This window comes from Falco naumanni, chromosome 4 (assembly GCF_017639655.2).
Source record: "Falco naumanni isolate bFalNau1 chromosome 4, bFalNau1.pat, whole genome shotgun sequence".
Taxonomy (NCBI): domain Eukaryota; kingdom Metazoa; phylum Chordata; class Aves; order Falconiformes; family Falconidae; genus Falco; species Falco naumanni.
In genome coordinates, this window is record NC_054057.1 from 84,902,341 (window position 1) to 84,924,276 (window position 21,936).

A 21,936-nucleotide genomic window follows, 5' to 3' on the forward strand; every position below is an offset into this window, starting at 1 on the left:
GGATGCGTGCACGATGATGCTGTGATGCATGGATGCATGTAATTATTGTTTCCTAATTGACCCCCCTCCAAAATGTTCTTTATTTGGAAGAAAGGGGCATTTTAAAACGTCACTGTCAGCATTGCTGCACCATGTTAATTTTCATCATAGTTCCCTCCTTTGTCATCTATATTGTTAAGAAGCCAAGAATATGTGCATGTGTTTTTCTCCTCCTTTTCAGATCAAAGCAGTTTACTTCAGTCTTGGCACGGAATAGAAATTCATTGGCAGGGATTAAAAACGAACCTTAAACATCCTGGCCTCTACATCCTTACTTTTTCCACACGTTTCACCATTTAAGTGTTTCCAAGCTCTCCCTGCCCCCTCCTCCGTGGGAGCACCAGGCTTTACAAATCCCAGTTCCTCGCGTCCTCAGCATTTCACCGCACGGACACAATTTTGCCAGTGCCTCTGTTTGCCAGATCTTCAAGACTTTCAGTTTCTGTTTAGCATAAAAAGCTTTTGGTTTGAATGAAAGCATGTTTCAAATTTAAAACAGGCTGAAACAGAAAGGCTGGAGGGGAGCGGGTGTGGGAGGCAGGATGGTGGCAGGGTCCCCTGTTCCAGATTTTTTCCAGGGCGTGGGTCTGGCTTGGTCTTGTAGCTGGAGGACTTTCTGCCTGGCTCCTCTGGTTTTCAGTTCAAGCCCAATGGAGAGGGAAGGTGACCCCTTGCATGGCCACATCCTGCAGCAGTCCAGAGGTGATGTGTCTCCTTGGTGATTGATGGTGATAGTGCCCTGCCAGTCCCACCAGTTTATGCGGTGGTGGTGGAAATGGGTCCATCCAGGAGCTCCTGGCTTCATGGTGGTGGATGGGAAATCACACAGGACATGAGCTGGCTGGGATGGGAGTGATGGGCAGCGGTGGGCAGCAGAGCTGGGGAAATAACTATGTTGGGGAGCAGGGTAGAAGATGATCTGTGGGGAGGTTTCACTTGGGATGTTTAGTGCATATCTCAAAGCTGATGCAGTAGAAATAAGGAAACATTGGGAATAATTGGGGAGCAGCAGTTCTTTCCCCTTCAGGGGAGCTGGGCAGGAAAGGGACACTGAAGTCAGAGTGCAAGGGAGAAGAGACGAAGCACAACCTTCTGATTGCTCTACAGGAGATGTAGAGACTGCACAGGTGCTGGTGGTTCCTGACAGGGCTTGGAGATCTTTGATGGAGTTGAGTTTAATTTTCGATACTCTTTTTGGGGGAAAAAAATCCATGAACCTCCAGGGAGCCCTGGGAACTTGTTCCCCAGGACATCACTGAAGCTGGGACTGAGCAGCCTTGAAAGGGTTGGGAGAATAGACAGATCTTTATTCGTGGTCTTTCTAACAGTAACGTCATGCTTGATGCTGATCCGGTGTCATTTTGTGTGTGGGGATCCCATAACGGTGGCGTCAGGGCGATTAGTGTCTTCCCTTTTCTGTCCGCTCAAAGTGTCTGGCCCTAGTTGCTGCTGGAGGTGGGTCCTGCTGTCAAGACACCTGTGGGCACCTCCATGAATGGTTTCCTACCCTACCCTACCCTCTTCTGTTTTACTACTTTTAGTTTGGTTTAGTGTGGTGTTTGGGGAAGTAACACTGCTCTAGCTGTAGAGGGGCAGTTTGTGGGGGCTGGGAGAACAGGGGAAGGCTCCTCCAGGGATGGCTCCACCAGCAGTCCTGGCACCTGGCTCTGGGGCCCCAAAAGTGCCTGGCTTTACTGTGATTGAGCTGGCTCTTTCTGTTCACATCTTCTCGAGCATGGATGGAGGATGGTGATGTCCACATCCAAGCCCCCTGAGCAGGGCGTTCGGTGCCTGCAGGACCCACTCGGGAGAGGCCCTGGCGTGAAGCAGTCCGTGGTGGGAGGTTTGGGAGTTAACAGAAGGCAAGAGGATGAAAGCTGAGTTGGGAGAGCTCAGTACAGCCAGCGACCTCCTAATGAACAAGCAGCTTTGATGACCTGGCCCAGGTGCTTCCTTCCTGGAAACAACACAGCCCCTATTGTCTTCTGCAGGGTGAGCTGCAAAGCTGGAATTGCTCTTATGCTGAGCAGTGAGGACAGGTTCAAGTGGCTCTGTCCTTTCTGCTTTTTCCCTGCTCCTCCATTTCTTGAGACCTAGCAAAGACATTTGTGTAGAAGATGTTTGCAAGAACAGGGAGGAAAATGAGCTGGATTTGAAATTGCATTTATCTAGTTTATGGGAGGCAGAGTGACACGGGCGCTTACAGCAGCTGGAGTCTTCATGACTTCTGGAAACTTGGGCTCTGTACCCGTGGCCTCCAGCCTGGCTGCACGCTCACAGTGAATGAAAAAATCATCGTGTGAAATGTTGATCCAGGAATCAACCCGCCTCTAATGGTATTTAGCAGTGAAGATGTCAGAGCTGGTAGCAAAATGACATAGCTAATTGCTGAGCGCACAATTACCCTCACATGAGCCCTTTGGGCCCTGGCTGGTGTTCCATCCTCTGCCTCGCGTGCTGGCCGCAGACCTGCCTTTCCTCTGCATCCCACCATGCTGCAAATGCCATAACAAAACAGAGCACTCCAGCAACAGCCCTGAATACCGCAGCGGTGAGTGACAGATGGTGGCACTGCTGTTTACTGCAGGCAGTTGCTCCAGTTGCTTTTTCCCTTCTTTTTTTTTTTTTTTTTTTTTTTTTTCTCCTTCCCCTTTTTGGTGGAATGGTTGAAGTGAAGCTGGTGAGAGCTCTGCTGGAGTCCCTCAAGGCAGCTGAGGAAGAGGTGCAGTGGTGGGTGCCTTCAGTGCCTGATCCCAGCTCTCCACAAGCCAGGGTAGCGCTGGGCTCTTGAGCATCCCTGGTCCCTGGGTGGCCGTGCCTATCTGCAGACATGCATCACCAGCCCGCCCAAAGAACCAGCAAACTCAGTTTTCTTGCCCCACTGTTGCTTGGTGCTGGGGAGGTGGTGTGAAATGAGCTGCCTGCAGCGTGGCCCCATACCTGCCAGCTGCACCGCATGGTGGTGGGGACAGGGTCGGTTTTAATTCTTTCCAGCCCTGTCACAGGCCACTGGCTGAGGTTGGTGAGGACCACCGGTGGGCTGTGGGCTACGGGTAGGGTGACGCTGGGCAATAGTCCTCCCTTTTCCCATTGCATAAAGGAATCCCTAGAAGTGCCATCCCGGTGGCTGGCACATCCCTGTTCCTTGCCAAGGGTTTCCTTCTCTGCTGGGTGGCGTGGGGTATCCTGGCTGCGCTGGGTGGGATTTGGTCTTGCAAAACCCTCAGTGACAGCTCAGAGAGGAGGACAAGGGCATGAATCAAACAAGGCAACAGAGCTGCTCCAAAAAATCAAAGTATGTTCCCCCGTTTTTCCCAGCAGAGATCCTGTATTCATTGATTGTTGACATGACATATGTGGGTTGGAGAAAGGCAGTGGCAGCTTCTGGCAGGGGAGGAAGGGGATGGGGGTGTGTGCAGGGGCTCTGCAAGCTGAGATGCTGATTACTAGGGGCAGCAAATAGCTTGCAGCTGCCTCTGCTCAACACGCTCTTTGTGGTGCTTGCAGCCACTCTTTGGACGCAGCTATTTTTAATTTCCCCAAGCGCGCGCACAAAGCAAAGGGGGGTGGGCGATGCTGCCGGCATCCCCCCTTCCTGCTCCCGGCTCCCACCCCTTTCCCAGCCAGCCCTGCGCTTCCCGGCTTCCTCCTGGCCTCTGGGGAATGGGGGGAGCTGCACACCCCCCCTGGTTTTTTTGGGTCCACTTTGGGAGGCAGGCTTGGCTTCCCCCACCCCACCCCAGTGTGTACAGGGTGCTGGGAAAATGCAGAAATAAATAAATACGCAATTAGGCAGGCGTCCAGCCATGGAGGGGGGTGTGTTGCAAAAAGTGTCTCCGGCCAAATTTTGGAATGCCTGAGAAAGCGGCTGGAGCCCGTGGGCGAGCGCAGGGTTGTGGGCTTCCCACCGCCGCTCTCCTCCCAGCGGAGAAGGGGCGGCTGCAGCCCCCGAGGACAAGGAAGGAGGGTGGCAGCTCCCAGCCTTGCTCATGGGTGTGTGTGTATTCCACTCCGCTGGCATCTTTCAGAATAGGAGACAAGGCATTTTTGTGCTGGCGGTGTGATGAGAGCAGGGGGTCTCAGCCAGCCCTCGGCATGCTCTTGCCACGGCTTGAGAGCAAACTTTCCCCTGGTGTTTTTGGGGCTGAAAGCCAAGGTGTGCGTTCTGTTCAAGCAGCAACACTGTTTGGGGTTAATAAATTACTTATTTGCAGTCCTTGTTTCTCTGTTACGGTAAGCATTAGTGAATATTATATTTCTGCTTTATCCTGGGCATGCATTATTCATCAGGTTTGGAGTCTGTAAAAGGGATATCGTCAGGTTAAAACTTGTGCGGAGACAAGCCGAGGTCTTCAGTGAGGTTTTGTAAACTGCTTTTCTCAGGGTTACCGAATGCAGGGGGTTTTGCTGAAGTCTTCCACCTTTTGTCTGCGTTGTTTTGAGGCATTTCTGGTGAAAAATGAGAATTCCCAGGCAGGTTTTATTACTGGTCTTGCTTATTGAACTATCATGGGCTGCAAGATACGTAAGGTGGAAAAAAAAAAAAAAAAGCCAGCAAAATACTGCTGGTAACAGCATGTGATTGTGCTTTTGGTTATATATATTTTGTAAGATCTTTTTGTTTTGCCCTGTTCCTTCAAAGCTGCGGAAGAGGCTCTTCCCTGCAGTCACTGAAGTCTGACTGCAAGCAGGCAACAAGATCAAACAGCCAGCCAGTCTTGCTGAAAGTTAAAATTACCATGGGTAAATCACGTGCACGGCAACTTCACGTTACCCTTCACCTCTTTCCCGCAGGATCCAGGAGCTGACTTCTCTGAGTGTGTGCATTAACATGGCTTGCACCCTGCCACCCGCCGCAGGCAGCGTGGGCTCCTCTGCAACCTCTTTTGCTTTTAAGGGAGAGCAGGGCCCTGGGGCAGAGGTGCTGCTCGGGGAGCTGGGGAGAGCCGGGAAGGCTCCCACCTACCACGGAGGGTTTTTCCCCCGTGTTTTCCTTTGCATGCACCCCAGGGCTGTGCCCCGTCTCCGCTGCTGTTGCATCCCTAGCCGTGGGGCTGTGGGGACGTGGCCCTGGGGGTCCTCGCTCTTGCATGCCCTGTGCCCCGTGGCTCTAGGTGCCGTAGCTGTGGCTCTCCGTGATTTTATGGCCAAATAATTGCCCTGGGGACCTGCAGCGAGGCCGTGGGCTGCTCTCCCACTGTGGCTGTCACCACGCTCCTCCCAGTGCAGTGCTTCTTGCAGTGTTTCCTTTGCTGTGGGTGACAGGGTCCCTGGGGCGTGGAGGTGGCGGGGACGGACACCCAGGTTGGGTTTAGGAGTGTCCTGGCAGCACCCTGCGCTCGCACAGGATTTCCACCCGTTGTGATGCTGCGGCCGGGGGAGAAGGGGGGTGTTTTTGGAGCCCACCCAACCTTGGCCCTTTCCTCCTTGTTTCATCAGCCCTGTTGTAACTGCATCGATAAAGTCACAGCAGATCACTGGGGCACTGGGGAGCTACTGGGATATAATTAGGGTTTTGGTTCACTTTTCTGGCTGCTTTCCCATTAGGGGAGGGACAGCGGGGATTATGGACGGAGCAGATGTGTGGAGGAAGGGGATGTTTGGCTTGCACGGGTGGTTAATGCCATACACAGGCTGATGCTGGGGGGTGAAGTCTGTCATCCCAGGAATGGGGGATGGAGAAACCTCCTTGGATTCATCCCACTTGGGTGCACCAGCCCCAGATTGCTCTTCTCTGCTGGAGCCAAACCAAGAGGAGAGGTTGCGGGGAGTGTTCCCGGGAGCTGCTCACGGCTGTGAACTCGCTCCTTGCCCTGAACTCCTCTGCAAGTGCAGGAGCCAGATGTGAACAGCAGGTTTCAGGAGAACATGCTGCTCCCCTGAGACACAGGGATGGTTCCGGCAGCTTGGTGTGTTACTCCCAGCCTTTGTCCCTGGCCATGGCAGGTGCTCAGAACACTTTTCCCCCAGGGTGCTGCTTGCCTTTGAACTCAGCAGTGCCTGCCCGGCCAGGACGGCTCTGTGCTGGCCGCATCGGTGCTTCCACCATACCCTGCGTGTGGCAGCAGTGCCCAGCTTGAGCTGTGTTGCCAGGAGGTCTCCTTGCTCTGCAACAGCTGTGTGTGCTTGTTGGGAGCTTTTCTCCTTGGAAAACTGCCTTTCTTGGCTAAAAAGCCTCCTATTTTGTGCCATTCAGTGGGATGGCCAGCAGTCAAAGGTCAGAAAATGCTCTCCAGCTACCCCCTTGGCTTTTGGGAAGGTCTGCAGAGTCCAAGCTTGTCTGGAAGCTGCTGGGAGCAGGGCAGGTGTGGGGTTGTCTGTGGGGTGAGGTGTGGGGTGCAGGTTGTGGCTGCTGCTTGGTTGGCCATCCCATCCCAACCCCTTCTGCTTGGCTTGGCCTTTGCACCTCCAGCTGCAGACCCCCGAGCGCCTTGGGACCCCAGCCGTGTGGTATTCCCAGCCCAGCAGGAAGCTCTGCAAAGCTCATAAGAGCAGCACTGGGGAATAATGAGATTTCCAGACTAATTTGGCCAGATTCAAGAACTTCCACTGAAGCATCTGCGCCCGTGGGAGCTGCCCGAGCTTCTGGCAGATCTGGTGCTGCTGATCCCCAGGGTTGTCCTCACCTCGTTTGCAGTTGTCAAGTGCTGGTGCAAGATGCTGTATTGACAGTTCCTTGGGGGTGAAGGTGGGGGTTTGGGGGAAACCCCACCACAGCAGCAGCGCTGTAGTGCATGGCTCCCACGGGAGATAACGCAGCGTGGGATGTAACTGGCATCTGCTTTGCTGTGGCCAGACTGGAGCCTGCTCTTTCCCCACAGAAGGGCGAGCAGACAGGCATCGGGTGACCTGTGTGCGCCCAGTGGGGTGGGAAGAGTGTTGACCGCAAATAAACTGCCTTTACCCACTGTAAAGCAAAACCTACCAAGCAAATTTTCAGTTCAGCTAAGCCCAAAATAAGCCAAACCAGGGAGAACCCGCAGCTGTGGCCCTGCAGTACAGCACCGGCTCCACTGGTGGAACGGAGTTGGCTTGAGTGGGTCTAACCCTGTGTCTTGCAAGAGTGTTCAGCAGAGCTTTGCTGAGATGCTTCTGCTGGTTTTGTTCATTGCAAGGTGGTGCTTTCTTTCATTTATGTTTGTGTTTTAGTGAAGAAATGAAAATTTCTGGTTCATACAGAATAGAAAGTTTTTTCTTCTACTGAGACACCAGGAAATGTTTTGCCGTGTTATACGCTCTTTCATTGTGGGAAGTACTTGCCATTTTTCACCTTGCTCTGTGTGCAGTTCACTGTGCTCCCGGAGCTGATGTAATGCAGGGCCTTAAATTAGCCAGAGCTCAAGATGATGGCTGTCAGATGTGGCTTCGCTTGGCTGTGACGGTGGTGATGGCTCGGTCTGTTGCTGTGTGTTTGCTCTGATTCCTCTGCTTGAGTGCGTTTGCAGGAGGGGTTGTGGGATGGCTGGAGACCAGGAAACCCATCCCTCCTTCCCCCTGGGTTGAAGGGGAGATGGATTCATTTAGGGAGGTATGGGGCTTTGATTGATTTAATTTGCCATTTTCCTTGTATAGCTCTTACCTTGGCCGTGCCCATCCTCGATGATTCCGAGAAGACAGAAGCAGCAGCTCGCTCTGCAGCCCCTTCTCTCCTCCCATATTTCTAGTCTGGATCTTCCTGAGTCCCTCCACACAAGTCTGATTTCTGGGTGCCACATGCTGTGGGGTGGCCTTGTACATCTTAGCCAGTGCCCGGTTTCAGTGCACTCCGCAGCACACCTCCATGCTGCCAGGGTGGTGGCACCTCGGGTGGTCCTTGGCTGTGGTGGGAGTTGCCCTTAGGTCGGAGCAGTGCTGAACAGAAGACCTTGGGAGTCATTCCAGCAGCGCTTGGTGCTGTAAATAATGGAGCCCACGTCAACTGCGGTTCTTTTCCCACTTTGCAAGAAGACTGGCTCCAAAATTGAGCAGAGAGGGAGCTTTGCCCTGGGTTCATTTCGTAAGGTTTTTTCCAAGGTGCAAAGCCTTTTTCACTTAAATGTCTTTCACACTTTTTTGTAGCTGCTGTAAAGATCCTGAGCAAGGGCATTGCCCGTCTCACCAGTTTTCCTACCCAGCTATAGGCTTGAAAGTGAAAGATCTCTGGAGAGTCAGCGCAGCAGCCTCAGCCCTGGTGTGACTGTAGCAGAGCCAGCCTGGCTGTTGGGCAGAACCTGCCCCGGTTCAGCCCCTGCTCTCCAGCACAGCCGATGCCCAGGCAGATGTTCAGGCTGTTTTCCTTACCCCCATGAAGCAGAAATTCAGGTCCAGATGTGGTTGAACAAGGCTTGAGTGGCTGGTCAACGTGGGTGGATCTGAGCTCTCCACCTCCTGAGCTGTCTCCAAAATTGTCATCACCATGGCTATGACCATCCACCTCCTGAGCCGTCTCCAAAATTGTCATCACCATGGCTATGACCATCCACCTCCTGAGCCGTCTCCAAAATTGTCATCACCGTGGCTATGACCATCTCTGTGTGGGTGACCTTAGGAGTCCTGCTGTGGGGACGTGGTTTCTGATGTTTTGGTGAAGCCCTTTGCTCCTGGGGAGGGACATGCGAGCTGGTGTGCACGGAGGTGCTGGTGAGTGCCTGTACATGTGTGTGGTGCAGGGACCACCTGGGACTTGTCTCCTACACTGAGGGGGTGGAGAAGAAAGTTGACGAGGCCAATTTGGAGCAGTGCAATTTAAAATTCAAATATCAAGATGCAAATGTAGCCCGCCTTTCCTTCCCACCCCCAAATGACTGTGTTTCCCTCTCCAGGCAACTCGCCTGCCGTGGTCCCTGCACCAAGCTCCGGTCCCTCTCTGCGTGTACCGTCCCAGTGCATGATCTCACTGGGCTTGTGCCATTGGGCTGATTACCATGACAACTTGCTTGAATGCTGCAGATACTTGCTTCCCCTTTGGCTGGGGAGCTATTGTGCCTGCGCGTTGGGGAGCGGGGAAGATGCCATGCTGGCAGCTGCAAGCAGATGGGGTCGGATCTGTTATCATTTATTCCTCCCACCGCCCTCCTAGGAAGGGAGGAGGACATTTTGCATTTGAAATGCAATTAAATCCCAGAGAACAAGAGGGGAGAGTAACTCTTGGGTTTGCAGGGCTGTGAGATGATGCCTTTGGCGTGGTGTGGCTGCCAAGTGCCCGTGCAATGCTGGGCTTTTGCTTTGGTCCTCAGAGAGCCGGCATATGAGTGTCTGTGCCAGGTTCTTTGTGTAATACTGGGCTTTTGTTTTGGTCCCCAAAGAGCCGGGATGGCCGCTCAGAGCGACCTCTAGATCCCATTCCCGGTGGGACCTTGCTCTTGTTCCCATCATGGTGCTAATGTTCTCTGCATCTTCTGTCCCTCTTTCTGTCCAGCAGTGTTGGATGTGGAGTGTGCATGTGGATGGGTGCAAGCTCCCCTGAAGGGCTCCCTGGATTTGGGGATGCTGCCAAGGACCCAGAGGGTCGGACCCCTGCGCCGAGGGAGGTCGCACCCACTTGGTGACCACCGCTGGGTTTGCTGACCCTCCCTGCCTGCTGCGGGCGGTTGTGTCAAGACAGGATCCGGCTGTCCCCGTCACGCACAGACCCCTTGAAGGCGGTTCAGCAGGAAAGAGGTTAACAGGAAGGAGGCAGGCTAGGCGCTGGCTGCCAGCTCCCGACCCGCTTTGGGGTGGGAGCAGCTGGGAGCTGCAGGAACGGTGTGAAAATCGAAAATCGCCATATAAGGCCAAGAGGAGCCAGCTCCAGCCTCCGGCACAGCCCCAGCCAGGCTCGCTCCGCTCCAGCACGCGCTCCCCGGATGGGCGCCCATGGGGACGGGGCTGTGGATGAGGATGCGTTGCCCCAAACTTGCTGCCTGGGCACCCCTGGGGTGGGTGCTGCCCATGCCTCGCCGAGGTGGCGTTGGGTGGGAGAGGAGCCTGAGGGTGCTCGCAGCCAGCTTGCAGGCAGCTCGTGGCCTCCCTCAGTGTTTAGACTCGCTGTCTGTGGATGTAAACACCAACTCTGCTTAAAAGTGGCCCCTGGCTGAACTCTCCTGGCCAGCCCCTATGCTTCACCCCCTCCCCAAACTGCTCCCAGGGAAGAAAATTCCTTCCCCCTGGCAAAAATGGAGCTGATGATGTTTCATCTCCTGGTAGAGGCTCGGGAGGGCTCTACAGGGGCTCGGCATGGAGGGATGGGCATGCGTAGGGTTTGCTAACCCATCCTCAAAGCCCACCTCTCTGAGCCTGTTCCTTGGAGTAGGTGACCTGCAGCTGTGGGGAGCTCCTCCAGCAAAATGAATTTCAGGAACCAGCTGTTGGTGCCCGTGATGAACAAGCAGGGGCCAACAGTGGGGAAATGCGTGATGGGGCTGGGGAAAGTGTTACGGCATTTATCCAACCAGGAGGGTGTTTCTGTGTCACTGGCCGCACACCGGGGCAGGTGTCCTGTCCTCTCCTCGTGCTGGCACTGGGTGGCTGCTGGCAGCACCACGAGCCAGGTTTGCTGCTGGTGCAGAGCCACACAGGCACGTGCCAAGGCCACGTCTGCAGAGCACCGCTTCTGCCTCTGTGGGTGAAAGGGGGTGATGGCTTCTGGGTGGCTAGTGAGTCCAGGTAGCAGCGAGATTTGGGGGCATCTTCCCCCTGTTTCTTGCACAGAGGCATGAAGTGTGCCTGCAGAGGTGCAGGGGGACACGTGTTGCTTTTCTGTTGCCTGGTGCACAGCCTGAGCGAGCTGGAGGTTTCTCAGTGGCTTCACTGAGCAGTAGCTGCTGATTTAGGAAGCTGCAGGTGGGGAAGGTGTGCTCAGGTGGCCAAGAAAAGATACCTGCCTCCTGCTTGTGTGGCACAGGGAGAGCAGAGAGCTGCCATGGGGATGGCGGGGATGGGGGAGCGCTCCTGCTTGTAGGGAGGTGTGGGGTGGAGGAGCACAACCTTCTGCTCCCCTTTGGTGGGTGACTGCTCTAGTCCATCCTTTTGCAGAGCTCACAGAGGTTGTTTTCAAGAGCCTTTGTCTAATTTAATAAATCCAGGGTGCTCAGCCTGTTAGGCGATCTATAAGTGTAATAAAATCTGCCTGCCGCAGAGCTCCGGGCGCGTTGTGACCGTATCGATAGCTTTGTGCCTGGTGGCAGGAAGTCTAAAATGCTCATTAAAGGCCTGCTGCTGTGCCAGCCACGCTCGCCCGGGCAGCTCGGGTCACACCATGGCCACCCCGCTGGCACCAGCAGCAGGCTGAGCACCCCAGCAGCACCCCCCGGCCGAGCCTGCTGGCGTGGCCAGCCCCGGTGTGTGCACGGTGCATCCCCAGCTGTGGTTTAGGGAGGCCATGCATAGCCTCCCACGGCTGAAGTGAGCTCCTCGTGACTTTTCAAGGGGTTGGTGCTTTCTTGTTGATGCCCTCTGGGTGGGAGCGGTGGACGCGGCTCTGGTGTGAGCCTCCTGTGCCGCGCCGGTGCCAGGAGCTGCCTGCCCAAGCTGCATTGCTGCCCTCGCCCAAGGTATGGTTGTCTCCATGTTGCTCTGATGCACTGGTGGTGATGGGACAGCGGAGCCTTGCTCCCTCCCACGCTGCAGCAAAACCAAGATCCTGCTTGCATCCCACCTCGAGCACCGCTGTCGGCTGAGCCCAGGCACTGGGGATGGGCGAAGCTTTTAGCAAACACGGCAGCTGCCTCTGCATGGTACTGAAAAGTGCTGCGAATGGGCAGCACGCTTGTCGGCAGCCACCCTCATGAATATTTTAGCTCGGAGAATTAACATTTGTCAAGAAGCATTCGTGGAGGAAGCATGGATGTCTATTCTCCGGGCTCGCTGCTGCTCGGCGGTGGCACTGGGAGCCAGGGCAGAGCCAGCCGGAGCCGGAGCCCTTCCCATGCAGTGTTGCAGGGGTGGGACGGCAGAGCTGCAATCTCCCCCCTGGGACAGCCGGGCTCTGGTGCCAAGGCAACCAGCCCGCCATGCAAGATAGACAAATGGTTGTAGGGTTTTTTTTTTCCTTCCCCTCCTGGTTCTTGGCAGAAAGTAAAATGTCCCTTTTGTTTGGTTTCCTCCTCCCCCTGCCCCATCGCCTTTCTTTAAAGGTTGTGTTCCAGATTTTGTCAACCCACGTTGTGTAATAGTGCTGGAGAACAGCGTGGGCATTGGCTGTGTCCCACTGAGGCCATGGCAGTGCTGCTCCTCGAGAGCTTGACCACAGGTTTACCTACTCGGGAAACATCTTGTGTACAGTTGCTGAGCCAAGCTCTGTTGTGTTTTAGATCGAGCTTCTATGATGCACATGTGTTAGAAATGATGGGGAAGGTACTTGGAAAAAAATTGGCAATTTTTCTATCTCAATAACCCTGTATTTCTGCCTTAGCCCTGCAAAACCGTATGGAAATGAGGGAGACTTGCAGATAAACCCTGTTGACTTAAAGCATCACCCGCTGCTTCTGGCAGTTCATCACCCACAGAGCATCCAGCACTGTGCATCCTCCTGCCACAGTGCCTGGGTCTCTTGGTAATGTCCTGCTTGGAATGTCTTCATTCGGGCTTGTAAGAGGTCCCCGTTCTTTCTTTCCCTCCTTTCCACTGTTTTGCTGCAGTTGCTGGTTGTGCAACCTAAGAGCACCCATCCAAAGGTCCCTGCATCTCATCTGGAGGCTGCTGGGTTTGTGGATGCGGAGGGCACAGTGTGACTCACACCCTGGGTGCCCAGAAGGGAGAGGAGGAGGAGAACATACTATAGGCTTTGTGTAGTACGGAGAGGGATGCTGCAAGCACACGTGTGTGTGTAAATATGGATCTGTTACACCAGAGGGAAACAGCAACACAATTGTTTCTTGGCTGCGGTTCCTTTGCTGGTACTGGCAGCGTGGAGAGCTGTAGCTGCTCATGTGGTGCAGGTGCTGCCTTCCCTGTGCCGGCACGTGGTGAGCAGCGGGGGGCTGCGCCACTTGCCAGGCTGGGGGTGGCCGGTAGCACCGAGGAGAGATGCTGCTTGTGGTGGTGCCCGTAATAGTGTTCTCTGCTGGTGCACCCTGCCGTGCTGCCTGGCACACCCAGGCACCAGATCCAGTGGCAGGGTAGCTGTGTGTTCTGTCCCATGGACAGCAGCATGAGAAAGGGTAAAGGCAGGGTCAATGCCTGGGGACGGGGCTGTCCCCAAGGAGGTGACCAGCAGAAGCCAGCAGCTGGAGCCCGAGCTGAGCCTGAGCGTCCACTCCTGCCTTGCCCAGACACGAAGCCTCCCCATAGCTCCGGGGTCTGACGCTGGGTTCCACCATGTATCAAAGCACCTGCTCTTCAAAGGGCTGGTTGGAGTCCCAGCCTTGTTACTGCTCTGGCGTCTCTGCCGTGTAACACCTCCCAGATCTTGCATTTATTTATTCCCCTCCAGTTGCTGGAGCCATGCAGTCCTCACCCGGCCTGGGACCAGCCCGGGGACCAGCTCTGCTCATCCTTCCCCAGGGATCCCCAGCCCTGAGAAACCCCCCAGCACAGGTGCTCAGAGGCAGGGAAGGGGTCTGTGTGTCCTCATCCCCTGCTGCAGAGCCTCTCCCGTCTCCCCTGCTCCCACGCCACCGACCCACAGCTGTGGCATGCGAAGGCTGTCCCTCTTCTGCTTCCTTGGGGACAGCAGCCATGCACCATTGCCAGCTCCTTCGCCGGGATCCCCGGCTGATTTCGAGGCACTCCTGGGGTGCAGCGCTGCCCGAGACCTGTCCTTTTCTTCGCTGGAGTTTGTGTGTGTGCACACGCGTTTCCACCTGGCACCATTTGCATTTCGCTTTGCTTCAAAGTGGCTGCGCTGCCTTCAAGGAAGGAAATAAATGGTGTAAAGGAATTTACATCCTGAGCGAGGGAGGCTGCTGGTTCGTCAGGTTTTATCTGCTGCTGAGAGGTGCAGGGGGGCTGCTGTGGGGTGGGGGGTTCATCCCTGGTGTCCATCCTGTCCCTGGCTGCAGGTGCAAGGGGGGCAATCCCAGCTTTTCTTGCAGCCCCTCTCCTGGTGTCCCGGCTCAGAGGCGCAGTGGTGGACGGGGATCCATGTGTTGGGCTGTGCAAGATGCCGCTGTTCACCCTCACAAGGAGGGGTGTGCAGCAAAACCACTTCATGGGGCTGGCCCGATGGGGGGGCAGACCTGCTCCTCCGCTCCGGGCACGCTTGTGTCAGGGCTGGGTGTGATCAGCAGGGGAAGCTGCCCTGAACGCTGCCGTGGGGTCAAAGAGGGAGGAGAGCTGTCTCCTCCTAGGCCAGCTCCCTGCCAAATCCCTGTGGGGCCTCCCAGGGAGCAGAGGGGAGCCTGTGGCACGTGGGACCAAGTGGCCCGGGGTACCCATGAGAGACTGGGGCTCCCTCCTGGAGCTGCCCTCATCCCCTTTCTCCCCGGTCCGGGTTGCGTTCCCTGGTGCAAAACTGTGGGTGGGGAAGGGGATTGGACCCAGACCTCACAGTCCTGAGAGCACTGGCTGCGACGAAGGCCAACAAGACAAAAATGTTCCTAAGACTCTACTTGGAGCAGGAGAAAGTTTTTCCGTTGGGTTTTTATCGCTCCCGGAAAGCGGGGTTTTATTTTTGTTGTCTAAGACAAAAAATCCTCTTAGAAGCCAACAACCTGCGGCAGTGCAGGGCGGGCGGCTGTGCGTGTGCCGTGCCAGGGGTCTGGGCTCAGCTTCCCTTTCTCTCCCTCCCTCTGTCCCGTGGGGTCCGTGGATGCTGATGCTGGTTTCCATGAATGAAGAGAGGAGGTTTTGGTGTCCCTGGTGTACAACCAGTCCCGATCGTGTGCCTACACTGGACACTGATGCTGCAGCACCCGTGAGGGCTCTGTGCCACCCCTGGGCTGTTGTAGGATGTTCCCACCTGGGGACACAGCTGCAGGGAAAGCCTTTTTCCTGGGGAAGGGGACTCATTCCCACAGCCCACAGATGGGTAAACCAGGGAGCCTGGGGGGCTGATCTGAATTTCCTAGGGTCATGGGCTGGGGCCATCGAGCTGTCCCCAGCTGCCCCTTCTTTGCATGGCGCAGGCTGCTTTTGGAGGGGTTTTACTAGCAGGGGAGCTGGTTTCCGTGGTAAAAACCTTAACAGCATCTGCCGAAAATCCATCTCCCCTTTGGCCCGGCCATCTAGAGGGCACCAGGAGGCTTTGGCAGGGCAAGGAGGTGGCAATGGGCTGCTTTGGGTGCTCCTGTGACGCTGTCATCAGTTTGGAGGGGTCCCTCTGCCTGGTCATTTATGCCCCAGGTACAGGTTTGTGCCAGGGTGCAGGGGGAGCCCCAGTGTCACTAAGTTTGGTGGGGCAGAAGTAGGGTGGGCAGGGGGGAGACATGGCATCGCTGCTCAGGGAGGGAAGGCTGCGGGTGGCTGTGCTGTAATCGGATGAACCGGCGCCGCTCCAGATGGGCCTGTCAGCTCTCGTCTGCGCTGACACCCTTCTGGGTCCCTCCGCATCCCCTTAGGCTGGGGGGGGGGCACTGCCTGTCCCACTCTGCTGTGTCTGCTTGGGGCAAGAGGGTCAGGAGGTGAGACTCTTTGCAAAGCCCATCAGACAGATAAGGTCTCTTCTGTGCTGCTGTCCCTCCCTGGCAATGTCCATGTTTTGTTAGCTTTAATGGGAAAAACCTGGCACATGCGTGTCTGTAGTGCCTCAGCCTTTCAGTGCTGAGGGCAGTGGGGCCTTGCTGCTTTGCCACCCCTTTGCCCCACGTGCTACCCCACCACCCCAGACGGGTTGGAAACCCAAAAGCTGGCCACTCAGTGCCTTGCCTGGGTGTCCCCATGCTGCAGCAGGGCAGCCATCCTTCCCTGGGTGTTTGGCGTAGGAGTGTTTCGCTGGCAGGAGTTGTGCCTGCTGGGCTGTGTCCCCAGGTGTGTGACACAGGGCTTTGCTGTGTGCTGGCATGGTGCACAGGTGGGTATGGGTACTCGTGGGCAAAGCATCTTGGTGTGTAGGATCCCCATGTCCACCAGGAGAGGTTTTAGGACTCAACTCCGCACTCATCTGCTCTCCTCTTCTTAAATGTTACTCCTTTCTCTTTCCCCTTGCAGCCAACCACCCTCCCACAGGGCACCATCAACATGAACCAGTGCACGGATGTGGTGGATGGGGAGAGCCGGACAGGGCAGAAATTCTCCTTGTGCATCCTGACACCGGAGAAAGAGCACTTCATCCGGGCTGAGAACAAGGAGATCATCAGCGGGTGAGTGCAGATCTGGGGATGAGCCACCAGAGGGATCTTCCCTTAGCCGGGAGGAAGAGGAGGGCAGGTAGGACCTTGCCCCAGGCCAGGTGCGGTGGGAGTGCGTACCCAGGCTGATCTCTGAGTGCCCATCACAGCCTGCTGCAGGGACAGTCCTGGGGACCGGGTGTAGCTGCTGCCTTGGGGTCAGCTCCAGTCTTCTCCAACTTTTTGGCAAGGACAGGGTTTCCTTCCCCTTCCCCACTCCCCTGCCTGGCAGACCCCTGCCATTGCCTGGTGCTTTGCAGCTGAGCAGGGGCCTAAGCACCCACTGAGCCACCAGATTTATGGTGTGAGCAGGACTGATTTCAGCAGAGACCTGTGTAGCCATCCTTTATTTGTCTTTGCTCCACGCCTAGTGCGTGTGCTTGGTCATGCCGGGCTGGAGTGTGAGGCTCCACAACACGCCGGCCACCTTTCAGAGCCAGTGCTTAAGGAAGCTCAGCCTCTGCCAGGAGCCTGAGAACCAGACCCTGGAGCTGAGATCCTCCTGAATCACTTGTTTCTTACAAAGGCCACTGTTTCATGGTTTTGTTGTCTGCCGATGGGCAGCATCCTGCTCCCGGCTGCAGAAACAACACTCCCAGTGTCTTTTACCCCAGAGGATGAGCTGAGCTATGCTGGAGCATTTGTGGGATGCTCAGAGGATACATCGGGTGCCAAGGTGCTGCTCGGCTGGCCATGGCAGCTTCAGCCCCAGCAGAAGGTAGCTGTTTACTTGCTAGGGAAGAAGCTTGTCCACAGGGTGAACATCAGGACAGGCTTGGAGCTGATGGGTGCTGGGGGTGAGCCCAACGGTGCTTTTAGGACCATCTGATCAGGTACCCAGCCCGCTGGCACAGGTCCTGTCCACACACCAGCGGTAGGTCCCATAGTCCTGGAGCTGGCGTGTCAGACCCTGGGAGCCGTACGCCATGGTTCTGGTCCATCCCTGGGCAGATGTGGCCCCTTGGGGCTGTCTGCTCTGCATTTGCCCCGTCCCTGTTCGGACTTGCCTTCATAGTGCCCACCTTGCCCCGCTTCGCTCACTCCCTGCATGGGATGCAGCCCATCCTCCTGGTCCCAGTGGAGCATCTGACCTCTGAGGATGATTAAAATATCATTGCTCATAGGAGTGCCTGCTGCTGGGGTGCAGTTGCTCAGCAACACTGAAGATTAAACCACTAAAACGAGCAAATTGCGGTAGATTCCCTGACTCCAGGTGCTGGATGGTGACCTAGGAACATCCTCGTCCATCTCGCGTGCCAGCTTGGGTCGAAGCCGGTGCTGGTGAGGGTGCAGAGCTGCGGGAGAGCCGAGCTGCCAGCGCGCAGCAATGGGCTGGGATGGTGCTGCTGCTCACCTGTGAGCGTTTCCCTTGTGGGATGTCTGGGGCTCAGTGCCTCCCTCCCAGAATTCGCTGACATTTGAAACTAGAGCAGGAAGCTGAAGGGATGAAGCGCTTGCTCTTTCCCACTCTTCCCAAGGCGTGATGTCACCTGCTTGCCCGAGCCCTGGCAGCAGCAGAGTCGGTGCTTTCTGTTGAGATGATTTCTATTTCCAAGCATTTCCTTTGGTTGTGACTCCCTCCGTTTTGGTAAATACTGGCCGAAATAGGCATTTTTCTACCAAGAGCTTGGGATTTTAATCAGATGAACGTTGAAACTTCGCTGCTCTACTGAGACGTGAGCGTAGGCGATCCCTGCTCCGTGGCCCCGTTTGCAGCAGTGGGGTTGCAGCGGCTGCGGAGCCGGCTTACAGAGGCACAGGGGAATCACGGCACGGAGGAGCCAGCTCTCCTGCAGCCAAGGCAGGAGCAATGGCTACTCCCCAAAACATGGCCAACCCACACGCCTTGCTCTCTTCTCCTTCTCCCCAAACTCCAGTTTGCAGCTCAGCCTTTTGTTGCCAGTCCTGCCCACCACACGGGAGGGAGAGGCATTGTAGAGCAAGGTGGGGCTGATTTATTGTTCATTGGCCCGGCACTGGATTTTGAAGCAGCACGTTTGCTCCTGACTGCAAGCATTAATCATCCCGAAACAGTCCTGCTCCGGGTCCAAGCCAGGCGGGTTTCATTTGCAGTTGCAGCACGACAGGAAGATTTCCCTGGCCGGGGGAGAATTTGTTTTACGTTTGTTGCATGCTTCTGGCATTTATTGCTTAACCAAAACCCACTTGATGTGGTCATCTGAAAACGCTTTACAGCAGCAGCGTGCAAAGTGGGGGGAACAGGAGAGGGAAGCAGGGACATCTGAAGCAGGAATGTTTCCCAGGGGTCCACAGATCCCTGTGGAGTTCACAAGAGATGCAGGGGCAGGTCATCAGGCCGCAGTGGGAGGGCACAGGAAGGTCCCCCAAAGAAGCAGTTTGTGCAGGGGATGGACTTCTCCATGCCAAGTTCACGCTGCTTTTTCTTGGACAAAAGCGCCTTGTGTGCAGTGTGCGGGCATTGGCATCACTGAAGGGGAAGGTCCCCCCAGAGGCTCTGTCCTTCTCGGCTGTCTTTCAGAATCCTTGAATCCCTGTCCCACGTCAGCCTTGGCCACGGCCTTGCTCTTGCAGCGAGTGGGGTTTGAGCCAAAGCACTCTGGGGTCATCCCTCCTCCCCTCCTGTCCTGCCTTGCTTTTCCCCCAGGAGCGGGCTGGGATGATTTCTGGGTACTGTTTACCATGTTGAGCCTGACGAGGTTGGAGAAGCTGAGCTCCTCTGCGTGCCCAGCCCCAGTTCAGGGGTGTGCTTATGGCCAAGTTACAAACCCCGGGAGGCTGGGGTTGGGGGTGAAATGTGGATGCTCCGTCTCTGGAGCTTTGCAGGCAGCTGGAGGAGGGATGGGGCAGCATCTCCCCGGGCAGTGTGGTCAGAGTCACCTGTGGAGGGGAACAGCTGTGGGGTCCGCAGCCTGTGGGAGGCTGTCTTGCACCCCATGATGGCGCGCGAGCATCGCTCCTGTCCCTGTGCGCTGCCCTTGGGCACAGACCTCACCCTCTGCTTTCTCTGCCTGCAGATGGCTGGAGATGCTGATAGTCTATCCGAGGACAAACAAGCAGAACCAGAAGAAGAAGAGGAAGGTAGAGCCCCCAACTCCCCAGGTAACCCCACGGGGACACACACTGTCACCCAGTCCCTTGCCCCCCTCTCGGGGCCATGGCATTGCCCTGCTCCTGGGGGAGATGCCCCCCCCTCCCAAACCAGCCAGACCAGCAGGCTGCCAGCCTGGCAATGCTGCTGGCATGGAGGGTGAGAGCCAGGGTGAGCCAGGGCAGCAGGTCGGCGTGAATTAATTCCTGCTCATCACTTCCCAGGGTCACATGCTGCTTTCCTGGCTGCCTTGGGGCCACATTTAACTCCCCCCAGGCGCTGTCTTGTGGCACTGGCCCCCACACACACTGTCCCAGGAGCGGCTGCGAAGCTGCGTGGTCCCCTTGGGGGACCAGGGAGAGGTGCTGGCTGTTCACGGGCCATTTTGGCAGAAACAGGATGAAATTCCATCGGGCTCCGGTTACCCCCTTCGAGATGACCCTAGAGATAATGGGAATGAAAGGAAAATACTAAAGGCCAGGGCCAGGCTGGGAGCTCCGGGGGCTGGAGCCGGGCTCTCCAGGGACCCAGCGGTGGCTTCGTGCTCACTTTGACTATAAATGGTAAAAAGTGGGGCTGTCCGTGACTCACTGGTTCCTGCCGGGCTCCCATGTGGCCAGAGTGGGGGAGAATCCCACAGATGGGGAACGTGACCCCAGGGCCACCCTCGTCCCTCGCCGGGGATGAGAACAGCCGCGTCCCCGAGACCGCCTGACCTCTGGGCACGTGTCCCGCTGCTGTGGGGGACCGGCTGGGAGGGCTCCTCCGGCCGAGCCGGGCTGCAGCACTGGGGGACTGAAACCAGCACCAGGGCTCCCCTGAGGCCCAGTTTTCAGGTCCCGTTCAATGAAGTCTCCAGGGTGCTCCTGGTGCAAACTGGGTCATGCGTGGGTTTTGTACAACGTTCATTTGAATCGGGTTTCCACCACTCCATCAGATTAAGAGGTTCTGGGCAACAGGAAGAAAAAACAGGGGAGAAGATGATGCTTTTTTGCACAGCAAGCTTGAAGTCTGAGCCACCCTCTGCCAAGGGCTGGGACTGTCACAGCCCCTTGAGTGGTGGCTCTGGTGATGCTTTAGGGAAGGTCTCTTCTCCCTCCATGGCCAAGAGTTGACACATTGTGAGTTGCGAATCGTCAAGCCCCAGGGTGGGGGCTGCCGCGTTCTGGGTACCCCAGTGAGCTGATGCAGCCGCGCAGGGATGCTCACCCCATCCCTGGCTCAACACTAAATACAGGCTGGGTTCAGGAGGGGGACGGGGCAGAGAGAAGGGGCGCAGAGCCAGAAAAACATCATTCTGGGTTACGTTTCATCACCATGGCAACTTCTTGGAAACTGTACAGGATCCGAGCTCCTGAGCACCAAATAAGGGAAGCAGCTGCGGGAAGGATGCTGGCTCCCCACGGCCAGACAGGCTCCCCAGGTACTTGGGGGAGCCTGGGGACACTTTTCCCCACCTTGGCGGGGGGTGAGCCATCCCACACGAGCTCAAGCTCAGGCTTGTGCGGGAGGGAGTGGGGTGGTCCACCCCAGTCCCCATCCTGCTCGCTGCTCTCCTTCCACCCAATCCATCCCATCGCTCCCAGCCCCATGGCACCAGAAGAAGATTCTAATTCACTTTTCTGAAAACAACCTCCATGTGGGTGGGACCTGCTACCAGACGGATGCTGCGTTGCGTCGGGTGCTCATGAGCAACCTGTAAAGGCAGAAGAATCATCTTTCCTTTGTCTCCTGAATCATGTTGATGCAGGTGGCTGGTCTGGGGAAGGAGAGAGGATACTGGGGAGAGAATCAACACCAAATCCCCCTCTGTGAAATGGCTTCTCCTGAATTTGGCTGCTGTTCAGCTTGCTTTCTGTGTGCCGGCGGAGAAAGCCTAATTTCTTTCTAAAGACGGCTGCACACTAATCTGGCAGCAGATCGTGTCTGAGAGCCACTCAGGCAGGGATGGACACCTCTATGGTTCAAAAGAAAAATTTTAAAACAATAGATATTTCTGCTTTTTCTCAATCCTACATGTAGTTTCTCCTTGTCCATGCTACAGCAGAGCTTGGCTGCAGCTGAGCACTCCTGGGGCATCAGGGCCATTTTCAGCTTCCTCCATCATTTTGCATCTTCCCCCTGCAAAATCACTGGGGTGGGAGCAATGCAGGTGAAGCTGGGCATATTGCTGCAGCTGCAGGTTTTTGGACATGTTGTTAGGTGCAAGCCTAGAAATGTTTTAATCTTTGCTTTGCAAGCAGGTTGCAGTCTTGGTGGGGAAAGAGGGCAGGTTTCTCTTGCAGCTTTTGCCGTCCTCTGGCAGAGTGGTGCGGGCAGCAGGAGAGACTGGGCTGCCTTTGCCCTGCTGTACCTGGGAAATTGAGGCAGGATTTCAGGCTGAAATGTGGGATTTGAGGCACTGCCCTCTGTTTGCACAGGGGTGTGGCAGGCTCGGCTAAGCAGAGCGTGCCCAGACACACTTCAGGCAACTGAAGGTTGGTTTGGTTGATTTTGGTGCACACTCCTTTTTGGAGCTGTTCATAGCACTGAGCAGCAAAGAGTTAATTTCTCTGCTTGCTTATAGACTGCTTTTTGGCCCTCATATCTCTGTCTAATTAAATA

The 21,936-nt window shown here is 55.9% G+C and overlaps 1 protein-coding gene across 7 annotated transcripts in view; it reads left to right on the forward strand.

Annotated features, from left to right (window-relative positions):
• The window catches only part of LOC121087199 (myosin phosphatase Rho interacting protein), an 82,158-nt gene that overhangs the window by 20,391 nt on the left and 39,831 nt on the right, over nucleotides 1-21,936 (forward strand). For all 7 annotated transcript variants that reach the window (XM_040591951.1, XM_040591952.1, XM_040591953.1 and 4 more), the window contains exons 4-5: nucleotides 16,084-16,235; nucleotides 19,259-19,343. In XM_040591951.1, the coding sequence (XP_040447885.1) occupies nucleotides 16,084-16,235; nucleotides 19,259-19,343 (237 nt within the window). The remainder of the gene's footprint in view (nucleotides 1-16,083; nucleotides 16,236-19,258; nucleotides 19,344-21,936) is intronic.